Here is an 18,341-nt window from a genome sequence, read left to right as displayed (position 1 = left end):
TAAGCGAAAACAGACCGTAGCGTTTTTTGGATTTGTTCAGTATAACAACATTTCACTTTAAGTTTAAATTTAGCAGTTTGAGTTAAAAATCATGTTTGTTGTTGGAAAAACAAAAACGGTCCCACACAGAATCTGCACTTGTAGAACATATTTCAAAAGAATGGAAATTTGAATCTTAAATTCATCTTCGGAATACAAATTAATTATTTTTGATGAGCTTTCTGATTTTGCATAAACAGCAACGCAACTACCACATTCAAGGCCCAGAAAGGTAGTAAGGACATCGTGAAAATAGTCCATGCAACATCAGTGGTTTAACCATAATTGTACGAAGCTATGTGTGCAAAGAAAACAAAAATAACAGCTTTACTGAACAATTTCTTCTCTTCCGCGTTAGACTTTGACGCACTTTCACGACAATACAACACATGGTACTCATTGTGGTACTCTTGTGAAAGTCGAAAAAATGACACGCAAGAGAAGAATTGTTGAATAAAGTCGTTATTTTTGTGTTCTTTGCGCATAAAAAGTGTTCTCATAGCTTTGTAAAATTATGATTGAACCACTGATGTCACATGGAAAGGTATCCTCATGTTTTTGTCCAAGCGATGATACATTTTGTCGGTCACTTAGTTTTGATTTCTGCAGCATGACCCTGAGTAGCCCTGCCTAAAACGAAGTACCTTTCATTATGCATTTTAATCATTACATAATGACTTGATGTAAACTGAAGTTTTAAAGCCATGGGCTGGGCGGTCATACACATGCATTCATGGAATTGAGTTGGAGGAAGAGGAGAGATAATAGAGATTTACAGCAGAGCTGATGATGCAAGAAACAGTCCATCACTAATCATTTTGGCACAACACTGAGGGTCGTAACTTTGTTTCCCTGACCTCGTTACTTGTGTGTTTTCCCATGTGTTTTCACACTAAGGGGAATTTAGGGTGGTAAATGCACAATGATAAATTGAAGATGCTTAACTGTCAACAGTCTGAGCTTCCTACTTTTTCCTTCCTTTTTCTTTATAGTGAGAGAAGTGATTATCTGTCTGTGCTGCCAAACACACACATACCTTCCACATTGTAACTGTGCACTCGTAAAGCTTCTGTCTCATCCTTGTGGCATGATGTGCATCTGCACAGAGAGGATAAAAAACAGATGCTTCTGCTATCAAAACTTTTCAAACCCTTTGCAACATTCAGTTACATATGAAGTCATCTGCAGCTCACCGCCAAACGACGGTCCACTTCATCCTAATACAAACAAGAGAGATTGTAGTGTTCGTTTATGGTGTAAACAAACATTTTTTAACCCTAATATTAGTTTATATTGAGTCAAAATGTTTATAGATTGAAAAACATTTTTTTCAACAAAATGTGATAATTCATATTTGAAACTCTTTTGGTTGTTTGAAGGCTCGATGTTTGTTTGGATGCCAAACAATGAATTCATACATAACCTTTTTTCAGACTGAGCAAATTTTTGAAACCAAACAGTTTTTGAAACCAAAACTTTTCAAACTGTCAAAAATATTTTGTCATATAAGTATAGCAAACCTGGTAGGCTTTCAAGTCAGCATGAAATCAAAGTTGACCACTTTATTTACTCTACAGTTAGAGTACTTTTTAGACTGCATGGCCTTTTGATATTTGATGATTAAAATGTTGTGAGGTTGAAAGATAAAAATAGCTCTTTAGGCATTGCTTACGCAAACATTCAGTCTGGCTGCATTACACTTTTCTATTCCCAATGGATAAAACCATGTCCCATCCTGCTTTTTTTTCCACAGACGTGGATTAATGTTAAAAGGGGTTTCACATTGATTCTAAATGTTGTTCGCATACTTCGGCTTATTTCAGAAATATGGAAGTAGTGACACAGGTTCCTTGTAAAATATTACTGTAAATTTAACGATAAATACTGCTAAATGGTTAATGATAAAAGACTGTAAAATTTATAGTGAATAACCGTAAATTGACATTCCCAGAATTCCCTGTGTTACGTTTTTTTTTTTTTTTCATTTGATGTTTGTTTTCTTGCTCATCAGCACCTACTTTTGGTGGTTATCATTGAATTACAAAGGTACAAAACAGATTTCAGTACATTAATAGGTTGGTACATTAATATTATATCAGTTAATGAAATTATGGTATTTTCCTGTACATTTAAGTGAAACGTTACCGTATTTTTTACCACAGCTGCCGTTTTTTTTTTTTTAACCGTAATTTTTACTTTTTTTTTTTACAGTGTACAATTGTTATTTCCCAAAAACATTCAGGTAGTTTCATTGACAATATGAACAATTAAATAACTTCTCTATTTTGATATATGTTTAAATGAAACTTATTCCTGATGGAAAAACTAAATTTTCAGCAACCATTACTCCAGTCTACAGTGTCACATGATCCTTCAGGAATCATTCTAATGCTGATTTTGTGGTAAAAATATTTGTTTCAATATTAGAACAAGTTGTGCTTCCTAATAGGGATGTAACGATACATGTATTCATACCGAACCATCACGGTACGGGCATCTCGGTTCGGTGCATGAGGCCTTACAACGAATACAGGCAATACACCCTCAATCCATAAGGGGGCACCCACAGTAATGCAACTCTGATAGCCGACAGCAGAAGTACAGCGAATGCCAGGAGTTGCGCTCTTGAAAACAAAGACCACTAGACAGTGACCATATGTTGATTCTGAACGCGTCTCTCACTGACAAATGAGTATAACGTTATTTTAAAGGTTTGCGCACTCTGTCTGCGAAATGGAGCTTGGACAAATCCAAATGTTCCATAATATGTTCATATTTACGATGCATCCAAATGCTAAACTATTATTTATTATGTAAATTATAGGCTCTGTACTTCAGTTGCACTCCTACGGTGACACAGTGAGGCGGCGTGCTGATGTTTGGTTCACTGTATTTTATTTTGAATAAAATACCAACTGCGCTGTCAAGTTAGCAATGCTAGAAGCCTGGAACTGATATGTTTTGTGTTTGTGTGCGCCGGCGCAATTACTGCAACTTTCATCATACCAGCAAAATCAACTTAAACAAAAACAAACAGGATGTCGCTTTCTGCCATTTGAGTTTCCTTTCTGTCACAAAACTGAACTGAAACTCACCAAATATAGGCTACGATACATGTTGCACTGTTTTTTCCCCTTGTCTATCAGTTAACTAAATTAAATATATGTCAAGTATTTATTCCTTGTATGTATGTATGTACTGCATTTTTTACTGCAAAATTGTCATTTGTACTACTGTCTGTTTTAAATAAATGAAAAGAAATCTAGCATAGTAGATTTTTATTTTTTTTTCTGTTGTACCAAAATCGTATCGATCCGTGACCCCCGAACCGAGGTACGTACCAAACCGTGACATCTGTGTACTGTTACACCCCTACTTCCTGATAACTTTGTGGAAACCATGATACATTTTTTTCAGTATTGTTTGATGAATAGAAAGTTCAAAAGAGCAGTATTTATTTGAAATGTAAATCTTTTATAAGATTATAAATGTCTCTACTGACACTTTTGATCAATTTAATGCAAAAACAACAAAGGAACAAGTCAAACCTCCCATGACAGTGCAGTGCAATCAGCAGTAATGAAGTACCCCACTCTCAGTCTTATCACACATGTCTGGAAAGGCATGCATAGTTGTTTTCATGTTTGTCTCAGAGTTCTCTCCTTATCTTGCTGTCAGCCATCTCTCGAGTTCACAGAAAAGCGTCTGCATCTTTCGCCTCACACTCCGCTCATCGTCTCTCTCTAACCACAAGGGCTTGCGCTGTCACAGAACAAGCATGTCTGTTTTGATGTACCAGTATCACACATGCCCTTCATATGCACTTGGAGGAGGTTTTACAAGGGTATCTTTAAACCGGCTCAAAATTTCAAACCTTTCGATGTTGCTGCTGCACCCATATTGTTTTAAATGTGTGCATCTTCAAAAACACGTGGAGGAAGTTGAGCTGATGACATTGTGGTCTCTGTTTGTATGTTTGTCACCCACAGAAAACCAAGAGTGCTCGCAGCACGTGGTCAACGAGCGACTTGGGGAGCTGGTACGTGTGTTGAAGACCGTCATTGGCAAACACCAGGCGCTGAACTCATCAGAAATTCTCGGTGCTGCAGGCACTGTCATCGCCAAAGTCAAAGGTGAGCATCCTCCTTCAGCTCCACCCCACTCAATGCATATTGCTAATCAAAATTTAAGTTTTGATATATTTATGGTAGGAAATTTACAAAACATATTGATGGAACATGATCTTTACTTTTATCCAAATGATTTTTGACATCAGTCATTTGAATGTATACATTTTGGCTATTGCTACAAATATACCTATGCTATTTAAGACTGGGTTTGTGGTCTAGGCTCACATGTGTACTCTTAGTTTTCAGTTACATTCATGGCATGAAGTGCTAAAAGCAAAAAATTCATATAACTGCATAACAGACATGTTTCCTCTGTTTTAAGCCACAAATATTTATCACTTCTAAAAAGAAGAAAATCTTTGCAGTTAATGCTGTTAATCTTTTAAAAGGGAGATAATGCTTAATGTGGCTTAAAGGCATAGTGCACTCAAAATAAAATTTCTGTCATTAATTACTCATCCTATTGTCTTTCCAAACCCATAAGATCTTCGTTCATCTTCAGAACACAAATTACGATATTTTTGATGAAATCCAAAGCTTTCTGACCCTGCATAGACGGCAACTACCACGTTCAATGCCCAGAAAGTTAGTAAGGGCATTGTTAAAATAGTCCATGTGACAAAGTCGTTTTTTTCTTTGCGCACAAAAAATTATTCTTAGAGCTTCATAACATTACAGTTGAACCACTGATGTCACATGGACTATTTTAACAATGTCCTTACTACCTTTCTGGGCCTTGAATGTGTCAGTTGTGTTGCTGTCTATGCAGGGTCAGAAAGCTTTGGATTTCATCAAAAATATCTTTATTTGTGTTCTGAAGATGAACTTACAGGTTTGGAACGACATGAGGCTGAGTAATTAACGACAGAATTTTTGGGTGAACTATTCCTTTAATCAACTTGATCTCATGACGAAAACGTACCTGTAGGAACTTTTTTGCAGGAAAGTGCTAAAAGAGTGTTAGTTTTTTTTCCTCTGGAACAGATGAACATACATATGGTACGTTTTATTGGTTTTGTAAATGTCACCGCAGTTCTGAATTGAAATGTCCGTTGAGTGGAAAATTCAGTGATTTGTACTTATTGGTACGTTTTCCCACAGGTACGTTTTCGTCATGAGATCATGTAGCCTTGAATACATTAAGACGATAATTTTTGTGGACAAATTGCATCACTGTTTTAAATGGTTTTCAGCTCAAATGTTATATAATGTGAAGCTATGTTTTTGTATTGATGGCTTCTTCTCTTATCTTATCTCTTATCTTTTTTTCTCTTATCTTACCTCTTATACTATCTTATATTTTGCATCCATCAAGTTCTAGCAAACAACTGGATGTGTTTTCATGTAAAAAAGTCACTAAATGATCAATAAAAAGACGTTACTGCTTGGTTATGTAATATATAAAACATTTTGTCATAAAAAAATAACTGCATTGTGAAATATACTCTGAACACTCATAGCATGATACTGATTTTGATTACCACCCACTTTTAGTCCAAAATACAGGGTAATTAGTCTTCTGGCTAGTGCACAGGAATGTACATAAGTGCAAAGGAGGGAACAAACAATTTTCACTTAGCCAGCATTGATTTAAGTGGCCACTAGAGTATCATCCTTTGCCACTAGAGGGCCAATGACCCCTCTGAGCTCTCATGTGTCCTTTAAAGGGCCGGACTCTTCATTGTTTCTGTCAAAGGGAAGTCTGAAGAGTTTAACAAAGGAAAATAATCCGATTGTCACTTCTGACATGCTTGAAGCCTTTTTAAAAATTAGGAAGTTGAAAAAAAAAGGCCAGCTGGCTCAGATAGCCGCGTCAAGTTACCTGTAAGACCCACATTCCAGCATGCGCCTCCCACTCACGCTCTCTTTTTAACACCGCACATTCATGTCAGCCGTCTGTCTTCCTTCTGATGGAATGCTATGAACTTCAGGAAATCAGATGCACATATTAACCCCATTCATGCTCAGTCTGTGTGGTTCCATCTCTTTAAAAAACAACAACAAAAAAATGCTGCATAGTTGTGCTGAAGAATCTCTCAGGGGCGCAGCAATAAAAGTGTCAAGTGTCTCAAGTTATTGAAATTCTTTCTTCCCCCGCCCTTGTCTAGAGTGAGTCAGTGGCATTGACTCGCTGTATTTTTATCTTTGCTTCTGATCTGGAGGAGACTGTTATCTCAGGTATTTTATCCCATCTTATGACGCATTGCACCTGATAAAGTGATACCTGCATGTATTACTTTGCCCCAAGTATCTGCTAAGAATCATTCCTAGTTGTTTTCAGAAAATCAATTATCGACAGATTTGTACAAAACATTGCAATGATACAAAAAATGCTTTCGAGGGTTTTTCTGTACGAGAACTGCTTTCTGAATGCAGTCATTCGCGTATTTGAGCAGTGAAGGGGGCAGAAGTGGATGCATTGTTGTGGAACTGCAGGATGTCCTGAGGAAGAAGTCAGCGTTCCATTGCAGGGGCCACTGAGCCACCCGCCAGCATTCAGAAGCAGAGAGCCATGCACTAGGAGCCACGCACATCTCACGCTCTCTTCTCCAATAGCGTCTCCTCTTCTCACTTCGTAGCTGTGAATCTGAATGGCAGTTGAGGGTGGGGATTCCCACTTCTGCCGACAGTCGCTGCGTTTTGCGTGACATCCAACCCAAAAAAGTGCCCATGCGGAACTGGAAACTACAGATGATGTTGCTTTTTTTTATGGCCTCGTCACTTTTTCTTGTATGTGAGGAAAAAGTGGAAGTCAAGCTCCATTGAATCATTGTGAACTAGACTGTGGCGTTAGTTCCTGAAGTTCTGGGCGAGTTTTGTCTGTCGTTAATCTGTGCTTTACAATATCGAACCTGGATATGACTGCAAGTGCAAGTTAAAGGAGTTGGTAAGTTGGGTGAAAGTTGTTTGAACGTCCTCTGAATGTTTTGAGAGCTCAAGCTTTGTCAGTGTTTCCTGTAAAGGGGAGGCTTAGCTAGCAGACAGGAAGCTCTTGGTAAATGCAAGTTTCGTAGCCTCTCGGAGACTTTGCTTCGTGTCTGTCACATATCTGATTTTTAAAATTAAGATTTAACATCATTAAGTTAATTTCTCTTCAGGGAGCTTGACAAACTTTGCAACAACATGCTGGGTCATCTGGCCTTTTCGAAACAATTAAATCCGTTTATTGGTTTATTTACCATACATGGAAACTATTCAGCATTTGTTTTGTACTCTAGGGAAGCACCTGTAGTGGTTCCTTTTCTTTGTGCTTTACATTGTTCAGTACGAGTCTGACTTTACAGCATACTAAAATTAAATCACGTGGGATGCATGCATTCTGTATTATCAGAGAGTGTTGTAGCTACTCATCAGTTCTCAATAGTTGTGGTGATCCACTGTTGAGGGATTCATGTTTCCACAAACATATTGAGATCTCGGTCTATGCCCCTACTGCTCATCATCATCTATTAAGATTTTTGTGCTAAACTTCTCATGTGGTTTATCACTTCCCACAGGCGTGAATGTCAAGGAAGTCAATAAAGAAAACAAAGACACAGTATTTGGCGAGATACACACATCAATCGATACTTTGGCATTCACCTTTGGCAATGTGTGAGTACCGTAGCTCCCTTTTCTGTAGTCATACTTATATTCTGATTGATCTTCATCTGTATAGTTACTTTCAGTTTCCAATTTTACAGCATACGTCAGCTGTGCATCCTGTTGTCACTCTCTTAATGCTGATGAAATGTACTTGTTTTATGTTGCAATGTTACTAAAAGGGATAGTTCGTACCAAAAATGAAAATTCTGTCATTAATTACTCACCCTCATGTCATTCCAAACTTGTAAGACCTTTGCTCATTTTCAGTTCACAAATTAAAATATTTTTAAAATCCGAGAGGTTTCTGGCCCTGCACAGACAGCAATGTAACTACCATGTTCAAGGCCCAGAAAGGTAGTAAGGACATGGTTAAAATAGTCTATGTGAAATTAGTGGTTCAACCATAATTTTATGAAGCTGTGAGAATACTTTATGCACAAAGAAAGCAAAAATAATGACTTTAGTTGGCGCTGATAACCTTGTTGGCAGTGTGCCAACATATAGTGCTGTTGTGGTCCGGGCATCCCGAGTTCGAGTCCCCTCTCTCTCCCTCTACTATCTTGTTAAAAAAATATAATAATAATATATATATATATAAAAACAACAACTTTATTCAAAAATTCAGCTCGTCAAATATGGTCAGCGAAGGCTCAACTGTGCTTGTGTGAAATGCAAGGGCAAATCTTATTGGTTTTCATGCATCAAGCAGGTGTATTTGAGCTTCTGCTTACCATATTTGATGTGCTTTCAGTTGTTATACAAAATGATCAGAGAATATTACAAATAAATTAATTTGTGATTCGAAGATAAACAAAAGTCATGCAAGTTAGGAATGATGTGAGGGTAAGTAAATGATGACAGAGTTTTCATTTTTGGATGAACTATTCCTTAAAGGGGTCATGAACATAATTTTTTTATTATTGTGTGTTGTTCTCTGAGGTCTACTTATAATATTACCAAGATTTTATCAACAAAAAATATAATTCAGAAGTAATAGTCTATTTAGTCCTGTTTTGAAAATCCTGCCTTAAATTGTGCTTTGTTTGTAAACGAATCCGGGGCAAAATGAAGTGTACATAAGACCAAGTTCTTACTGACACGGTCTGGAATGTTTTTAAAAATAAAGTTAATCCACTCTTTCCTAATGTTGGGATCAGAAGGAAGGCAATGCAAAGGCTGTGTTTTTCCACAACTTGGCACTGCACAGCATCTTGTTGTCTTCTGAGCCATCTATATCATTTGATTTCTGCATAGACCCAGTTTTGGGGAAGCTACTCTGAAACTGTAGCTTGAACAGCTACAAGCTACTCATAAATTAAAGTAGTTCTGCCATGACAGTTTCTCGGGATTAGCATGGTAATGTACATAACGAAGTAAATGTATTTGGTCTTGGTGGAAGATCTGCTACGCTGCTGCTGCAGCAGAGCAAGTACAGAGACTTGCCACTGCCAATACATCCACAACATGCTGATGTGAGCATGTAAGAAATATTGTTGCTGCACATATAACATATATGAATAACCCCCACAGCATACGTGAATCACCTCGTAGCAGGTCTATCTAACAGGTGGAGCTGGGGGAGGTGGAGGGTTTCTAATGCATTATGCAAAACTGCAGCCAGCTAGCACTTATCATATATTTGAATGTTGATCAACTTGCTCATTGGCAGCAGATACGGGAGTAAAACCAATCAGCTGTGCCATGTGATAATGATGTCATTAGGTCAAATTGAGTTAGATCTATCGGGATGTGCATAAATCGGTGGGCAGAGGGGGTGTTTAGCCACACCATTACGTCATAAAGTGGCACATTCCACAACCTGTCATTTTGGCAGATTGGCTTAAATTTAAGCTGTTTTTAGTCCAACAAGAAAGTTTTAAGTTCTGAAACAGGAGTTTTCAGGTTTTTATAGCACAATGCCCTCTTATATGTCAAGAGATCAAAGGGAAGTTTGATTTCTCAGTTCATGACCCCTTTAATACTGCTCAAAATTATCTATGTGTGATGAAAAATACCACCATAATAGTGTAAACTTACTATGTATGTTCGGGTAATGTTATGTACATGCACCAGCGGTAACTTGTCTTTCTTTTCCACTTCAGAGTGTCTGACTTCCTTATGGGAGATGTGGACAGTGGCTCCAGGTTGGGGTACCCCCAAGCCAGAAGAAGTCGTGTAAGTAGTCACCCTCATGTTGTTCCTCATGTTTTTTTCGGTGGAACACAAAAGGATAATTTAGCTTTTCATATATAGCTCTTTTCCATACAACAACAGTGACCACGTCTGACAATATAAAGCACCATTCATTTAGTCCTTATGACTTGTATGCCATGCTCCAAGTCTTCTGGAGCCATACAATAGCTTTGTGTGAAAAGCAGACTGAAACTTAAGCCAGTATTCTCTATTTATGAACAACAGTATCATATGGCTTCAGAAGACTTGAAATACACTACCATTCAAAAGTTTGGGGTCAGTAAGATTTTAAATGTTTTTCATGTTTTTGACAGACTTATCTTACTTTATAATGTCATTCATACTTGTGGTTTGGTGCAATACTAGTTTTAATTTATAATAATTTAATGTTATTATCATTGTTTCAAATAGTTGTGCTGCTAAATATTTCTGAGAAAACTAATACATTTTTTACAGTTCTTTAAAGAACAGAAAGATCAAACAGGATCAATTTGAAATAGAAACCTTTTGTATATTGTCCATGTCTTTACTGTCACTTTTGATCTATGTGATGTGTCCTCGCTTGTTTGTTGTATGGCCTAGTTTTATGGCATTTGTATAATTTTTATGTCCTCATTGGTGCTTGACAGATGTGGTTACTATGAACTGTTGTATGGAAAAAAAAAAAGGTAAGATGCTTCTGCGGAATTCTTCGTTTGTGTTCCACAGGAAAAAAAATAACCAACATATTTTTAGAACAAGTGTGAATAAATAACATTTCATTTTTTGGTGAACTGTCCCTTTAAGTTAAGATGTCTGCTTTGAAAATAATAAAACCTGGCTGGCCCCTGTGATTTAAAGAGCTAGGTTTTTCAAGCTTTGATTAACTGAGACATTGAGAGACGAGATAAAAGAGAACAGCTCAAAAGAAGCACCTTTTCATCCCTCACCACTATAATCAAACTTCTCATTCCGTGTGAAACGTCTTTCTCTTTTTCTCCTCTAGTCTTTTGAAAACCTCTCTGAAGGTTCAGGAGGCTGCAATCAAAATGATCTGGCAGGTAAATGGATTTCCTTTCTTTCTCCTTTATGTCTTGCTTCTTTCAATCACGAAGCAAGCAGGCTCTTGCCGCTGAGGTGTTGAAGAGACTCTCATCACGTATTTTACCTGCCTCAGAGCAACTGTAATACAAACTTCAACAAAGTTTTCTAGTTAAACAAACCAGACATGTAAGCTGTTGTTCTAAGAGAGAGACAGATGAGCTGCACTGACACAGGTCACTATCGACAAGAAAGCTCTACACGCCCTGTACCTTCACACTCGTGTTGTTTTTCATATAGTCTAACGCTCTTCTTGTTTGCCAAATGGCTGACATTCCTTGGGTTTTTTTGTGGACGTTTATATGAGGAATGGGAACCACATGTGGCTTATTGGGCGGGGTGCTTGGATTCAGCGCAGCTGAGTTGCGTGTCAGTGCATTTAGGTTAAGCGCAGATTTTACGAGATGATCTCACACGCTCATGCCATGCAATATATCGTACGTACATCTAATGCTACCACAGATTAGTGTCAGTTTAGAAAGACCTCTTTTAAGTCAAGGGGATGCTGGAGAATATTCCTCTTAAAAGCAAGTTTGCCACTAATTTCAGGGCTGTCGTTGCCTTAATAAAGCTGACTTGTAAAATTTGCCTTGTAACTTTTAGCCTATAAACCCTGTAGGGCGGTAACATTTAAAAAAAAGAACATTTTAAATGAGTTTTAGAGAGTAGAGAGACAAGGTTGAGGTAATATAAATGTCTTCAAAGAGTACCTCTGAATTATTATACAGTGTGGGACGTTTGTGTATTTCATATGCTGTTTCGTGTGTGTTTGTAGATCCTGCTTTGTCCCCAGAGCTGTCCACCGTGGAGCAGGTGGACCTTCTTCTCCTGAAGAATGACAGTGGAGTGGAATCGGCTTTGCTGTACGCCAAGGCCTGGTCTAAATACACCAAAGATGTGCTGGCCTGGGTGGAGAAACGCCTCAGCCTGGGTCAGTCCATTCTTAAAGCCTGATCTTTTGTTTTGAGATGAGTTTTGAGTTTAATTTTTTTGTTTCATGTGGTGTCTCTGTATTTGACAGACATGGAATGTGCCAAAAGCTTTGCCAAGATGGCAGAATCCGCAAAGGCAGTGGCAAGTCAGCAGGTGATGGTCTTTTTAGTATGTTGTTTTGATAAAATGTGATGCACAGTCAAACCAAAATTATTCAGACACCAGATATTATTTTTGATATTTTTTTTACTAGTGGGTGTTGGACACTATAGTTCATTTATGTAAGTGAGGATAGCAAAATAAAGTAAACTGTGACATACTATACCCAAAAATTCTTCATACAGTGGACTACCAGTACAATTTATACAAATTTGGGACACAAACTTTGACTTGACAATGTTTTGTTACATACCTTTCTATCAAAGTTATCTGACATTATAAAGATGAATTTGTTCTGACACAGTTTAACTCTTGAGTTCTTGTCATATTTTATTACCATTTTCTAAACTATAGCAAATAAACTGTGATAATGTGAGAAATGTTGAAGGTGTCTGAATACATGTTGGTTTGAGTGTAAATGATGTACTACCATTCAAATTTTTGGGAAGAATTTTGAAAGAAATTAACACTTTCATTCGACAAGGGCATAAAATGATTGACAGATAAAGACATTTATAATATATTTCTATTTCAAGTAAATACTGTTACCAATGTTTCATGGTTACCCTAAAAATATTAAGCAGCACAACTCAGCAACCATAATACGATGATAAGATGAAAAGCACCAAATCAGCATATTAGAATGATTTCTGAAAAATCATATGACACTGAAGTCTGGAGTAATGGCTGCTAAGTATTCAGTTTTGTCATTGCAGGAATAAATAGGAATACATTTTAGAATATATTAAAATAGAAAATAGTTATTTTAAATTGTATTAATTAGTGCTGTCAATCAATTTAAAAAAATGTAACTAATTGCACATTTTTTTCTGAAATTAATCATGATTAATCACAATTAATCCCACCTAACATTACGATTTTTAAACATACTTTTATATTGCAATAATTTCACATTCAATCTTTAAATTAATGTAGAAACAACATAAGGCTGTATATTTTTAATATTTGTTTAATCACATCATTTTTGTGACTGAAGGCAAGTGTCACTGATACCAGTATTACTTATGTCTCTAGTAAATTGTTCTTTTTTCCCTAATATTTAGCCATTGACTATAGCCATTCAGCATTACAGTGTAATTGAGAGCTATTAATTTTAACATTTATTAGACTTTAAAAAATAACAACTTCTAATTTAAGTGAACTTAAAACAATCTTCAAATAAACCCATTATTTACCTGTGCCTTTCAGCAAGTAGGAAACATACAGAAACTGAAAAAACTTATCGAACACTAAATACTAAATTATATATAGAGAATCCTTAAAGGAGAACTCTACTTCCAGAACAACAATTCACAAATAATGTAGTCACCCTCTTGTCATCCAAGATGTTCATGTCTTTCTGTCTTCAGTCGTGAAGAAGTTATGGTTTTTGAGGAAAACATTTCAGGATTTTTTTGAACTACAATCCCAGAGCCTGTGCTACATGAGCTTTTGTGCTTAAAAAGTATACAAATTTTTATTTTCTGAAAAAAATGACCAATCGTTTCGCTCAATAAGACCCTTCTTCCTCAGCTGGGAGCGTTTAGAGCCCTTTGAAGCTTTAAAGTGCATTTTTAAAGTTCAAAATCGGGGCACCAATGAAGTCCATTATATGAAGAAAAATCATGAAATGTTTTCCTCAAAAACCATAATTTCTTTACGACTGAAGACAGAAAGACATGAACATCTTGGATGACAAGGGGGTGAGTCAATTATTTGTAAATTGTTGTTCTGGAAGTGGACTTCTCCTTTAAAGCTACAAAAGCCATTGATTTCCTCTTTTTCTTTTGTTCTTTGATTAACCGACATCACAGCAGCTGGCTTATTAGGTCATTTGGCATTTTTGTACTGAATCTACTGAAAACTTTTCCGCGCTCGATTGACTAGTGGCTGTCACTGAGGTGAAGTCTAGAGCATGTCTGAAAAGTCTCCCATTTGATGTCGTCGTAAACACATTCTGTGTCTAAATAAACGCAATTATTGTCAAGAAAAAAGAAACAGAAATAGCAGTTGTGAATGTGGTGACCAGTGTTAAAATATTTTTAACACCGTTAAACTGGAAAAATGAATCGCCTGCGTTAATGTGCTAAATTTGACAGCATTAGTATTAATATTTCACAATATTGCTCTTTTTGATGGATTTTTTTATAAAAAAAAAAAATCAGCCTTGTGAGCATAAGAGGCTTAAAACGTTCAAAAATCTTACTGATCCCAAGCTTTTGAATGGTAGTGTATTTGACTTTGGGCCTTTAAGTGACATTATTGTGTGACTGTGTTTCATTTTCTTTTTTTAAAGGACTACATGCCGTTCCGGGATATATATGTCTCTGCCTTTAAAAATGAAATTGAGTACAATCAGGTTCTGCTCCAAACAGCTGCAGCCCTACAAACCAACAAATTTATACAGGTATGATCAGTTATATTTGCTGTACATGTTTAACTCACTGTTTAACAAATCATTTCCTTTAATTCTAAAAAAAAATCTCATAATTCCAACAGCCACTGCTGGCCCGCAAGAACGATCTGGACAAGCAGAGGAAGGAGATAAAAGAACAATGGCAAAGAGAGCTAAAGAAAATGGTACATATGATTATTCAAATTCTTTGAATTTCATCACTAATGTTTCTTCAGAACCGATAGCGCTTAAAGACCCATGTGTTTTCAGAGTGAGGCCGAGAGCGCTTTGAAGAAGACTCGGCTGCTGAAGGTGCAGAAGAGGGAGGAGTACGAGAAGGCACGCAGCTCCACCAGCCGCACCGAGGAGGAGCAGCCAACAGCAGGAGGCAGGACTCTGGAGAAGAAGCGGAGGGTGGAGGAAGAGGCCCTGCAGAAGGTACTGCGCTATAAAGAATTTTAAAACTTCAACTCCAACATGGTCACTGACTGCACAAACACACACACCCTTGAGTTTATTGACCTTGTTTATGGGGTTTCAAAGTGGTGACGAGAAACACAGAGTTTGTGGGATTTTGATCAAATTTCCTTAACGTCTGATGTACTGTCTGAAAATTAGGCTGTATAATCTAAACATTACTGTTGCTGTGACAACCCAGATACCCAACTGCACAGCATCACACCTTAACAAAAGAGTGAGCGTTTTCTTCATAAAATGGAATATTTTTGCAGTCCTCTTTGGTGCCGCTGGTGTCACAGAAATGACACACTTTGGCTTAAAATGGGGTAGGAAAATCACTATGCTTTTGTTTTGTTTGGCTGATGGTTTGTTTTTGTGGCAACTGTAGGCAGAGGAAGCGCAGGAGCAGTATAAAGCCTGTGTGGCCGATCTAGAGGCGAAGAAGGTCAGCCTGTCAAACGCTAAGAGTGAGATCCTCGCTCAAATTCGGAAGCTGGTCTTCCAGTGCGACCTGACCCTCAAAGCGGTGTGTATCCATGTCACTACAACACTACACTACGGTTCAAAAGTTCTTGGGTCTGTAAGATTTTTCGATGTTTCTGAATCAAAAATACTGTCAAATTGTGAAATATTAGTAAAGTTTTAAAAAACTGTTTTCAGTTTAATATAATCTAAAGTGTAATTTATTAATGTGATTGCAAAGGTAAATTCATTATTTCAGCAGTCATTATTCCAGTCTTCATAGTCACATGATCCTTCATTCTATCATGCAGATTTTTTGCTAAAAAACTTTTCTTATTATTATTATCAAAATCTTTAAATAAATCTTTAAATATCTTAACTTTAAAATATATTTATCAAACAACTTAATGCATCCTTAAAGTATTTAAAGGATTAGTTCACTGCCAGAATAAACATTTCCTGGTAATTTACTTACTCCCTTGTCATCTAAGATGTTCATGTCTTTCTTTCTTCAGTCGCAAAGAAATTAAGGTTTTTGAGGCAAACATTTCAGGATTTTTCTCCGTATAGTGGATTTCAATAGGGATTAATGGGTTGAGGCTAGTGCCGCATGATACTAAAAAGGTATCGCAATACCCTGCTTTTAAAAACGGTATGATTTTGTGTTTTACTAGTACCGGTACTTTAAGAATACATTTTAATAAGAGCCGTATAATTAAAGCGAAGCAGAAAACTCAGACGAAATCAGGGGATCCAGTCATAAAAACGGAATTTACTGTATAACATGGAATGCCACGGAATTTGGCTATTTAAATATGAATTCTGCATGTTCTGCGTGTCTCTGTATGAATAAACGGCTAAGACATGCGCTTTCGTTTACTACACACATACTGAAGTGTGCATTACGCTCGCTGTGTTTTCAGCCTCTGCCGCCTCAGTATATGAGTGCATGAACACATAAACATAATCTCTAGGCAAGGCAAGGCAAGTTTATTTATATAGCACATTTCATACACAGAGGTAATTCAAAGTGCTTTACATAAAAGGAAGTAGAACAATCATAAAAACAATGATCACAACAATAAAACAAAAAATGTAAAATGTAAAAAACTGATATACTGATATAATGATTTAAAAATGATTTAAAAATTGATTTAAAAAATTTAAGTTAAAAACAGAAAATGATTATGCATAATGCAATCAGTTCGGACGAAGCACAGTGCTCATTCAGTGAATGCACAGCTAAACAGATGAGTTTTGAGTCTAGATTTAAATGTAGCTAATGTTTTAGCACATTTGATCTCTTCTGGAAGCTGGTTCCAACTGCGGACAGCATAATAGCTAAAAGCGGATTCCCGTTGTTTTGTGTGAACCCTTGGTATTTCTAACTGACTCGATCCTAATGATCTGAGTGGTCTGTTAGGTTTATATTCAGTGAGCATATCTGCAATGTATTTAGGTCCTAGGCCATTGAGTGATTTATAAATGAGTAAAAGTACTTTAAAATCAATTCTAAATATAACTGGAAGCCAGTGTAGGGACCTGAGGACTGGTGTGATATGCTCAGATTTTCTGGTTCTAGTCAGAATCCTGGCAGCAGCGTTCTGGACGAGCTGCAGCTGTCTAATGGTTTTCTTGGGAAGGCCAGTGAGGAGACCATTACAATAATCCACCCTGCTTGTGATAAAGGCATGAACAAGTTTCTCCAAGTCTTGACTGGAAACAAAACATCTAATTCTTGCAATGTTTTTGAGATGATAGTATGCTGATTTAGTTACTGCTTTGACATGACTACTGAAACTAAGGTCTGACTCCAGAATCACACCAAGATTCCTGACTTGGTTTTTAGTTGTTTGACCCCTAGCATCAAGGTATGCATTCACCTTAAGAACTTCCTCTTTGCTTCCGAATGCAATGACTTCAGTTTTCTCCTTGTTTAACTGAAGGAAGTTCTGGCACATCCAGCTGTTAATTTCATCAATGCATTTGCAGAGGGAATCAATGGGGCTGTAGTCATTTGGCGATAAAGCTAGGTAAATCTCTAGAACTGATCTGAGTGTAACTTCATGAGCATTTTACCGTTACCTTTGAGAAAAACCATTGTCACATAATATACAAAAAGTTTGGTTTAACTTGACAGAAATATTACTCAGTGTAATGATAGTGCTACTACTAATAATGAAAAATATTATTAAAACAATATTTAAGGAATATTTACCAAAAAAATTTTGATTCATATATATACATATATTTTTTATGTAACCATTAAAGTAAAATCTAAAAAAACTTTAAATGGAAAAAACTGAATCCAGAAAAATTAAAATGGAACAAACAAACAAAAAAACGGAATTTGGGGGGGGTAAAGTGGGAATAAAACTGATGTCATAGGGCTCTATTTATTTCATTTGTGTTTTTGTTTTATTGTATTTGTCCTTTAGTTTGTTGTTTGCATCTGAGTTCTTATTATTAATAACAAAGATAAAATAACAAAAATGACTATATCATGATATAAATTGTTACTGTGAAATAAAAATGGTATATTAGCTTTATCCTTTTAGCTAACTTAGCAAAGTTGCAAAGATCTCTACACCATTAGGCTCAGTAGTTACTCACTGTGGTCATGTGTAGTGGCACTGGCATGTGATTTTTCATCACAAACTTTACAAAAAAAAAGCTAAAACAATGCTCTGACTTTTTTGAAGTTGGAAGGAAAAATGAGATAGAGTTTTTTGCCCCTCCTTACCTTTTTGAACAGTCGAAGAGCTAACCACGCCGTGACCTTCCCAGTGTGATTTGTAGTTAGAAATTATATCAATTTTAATTGTTTTCAGAAAATGACCGATCGTTTCACCAGATAAGACTTTTATTCCTCGGCTGCGATCGTGTAGAGCCCTTTGAAGCTGCAT

General features: G+C 36.6%; 1 protein-coding gene across 3 annotated transcripts in view; it reads left to right on the top strand.

Annotated features, from left to right (window-relative positions):
• Positions 1-18,341, top strand: part of arhgap29b (Rho GTPase activating protein 29b) — a 46,938-nt gene that overhangs the window by 16,215 nt on the left and 12,382 nt on the right. For 2 of the 3 annotated variants that reach the window (XM_051134976.1, XM_051134967.1), the window contains exons 3-12: positions 4,029-4,172; positions 7,667-7,763; positions 9,857-9,929; positions 10,933-10,987; positions 11,803-11,958; positions 12,049-12,113; positions 14,416-14,526; positions 14,619-14,699; positions 14,785-14,952; positions 15,362-15,499. In XM_051134976.1, coding sequence (XP_050990933.1) covers positions 4,029-4,172; positions 7,667-7,763; positions 9,857-9,929; positions 10,933-10,987; positions 11,803-11,958; positions 12,049-12,113; positions 14,416-14,526; positions 14,619-14,699; positions 14,785-14,952; positions 15,362-15,499 — 1,088 coding nt within the window. Of the gene's footprint in view, positions 1-4,028; positions 4,173-6,586; positions 7,057-7,666; positions 7,764-9,856; positions 9,930-10,932; positions 10,988-11,802; positions 11,959-12,048; positions 12,114-14,415; positions 14,527-14,618; positions 14,700-14,784; positions 14,953-15,361; positions 15,500-18,341 lie in introns of those variants that run through there. The other variant, XM_051134986.1, reaches the window with a different exon arrangement.

Source organism: Labeo rohita, chromosome 2, assembly GCF_022985175.1.
Source record: "Labeo rohita strain BAU-BD-2019 chromosome 2, IGBB_LRoh.1.0, whole genome shotgun sequence".
Taxonomy (NCBI): Eukaryota; Metazoa; Chordata; class Actinopteri; order Cypriniformes; family Cyprinidae; genus Labeo; species Labeo rohita.
The sequence above is the reverse complement of the archived record's forward strand: the minus strand, read 5'-3'. Positions and strand labels throughout refer to the sequence as shown.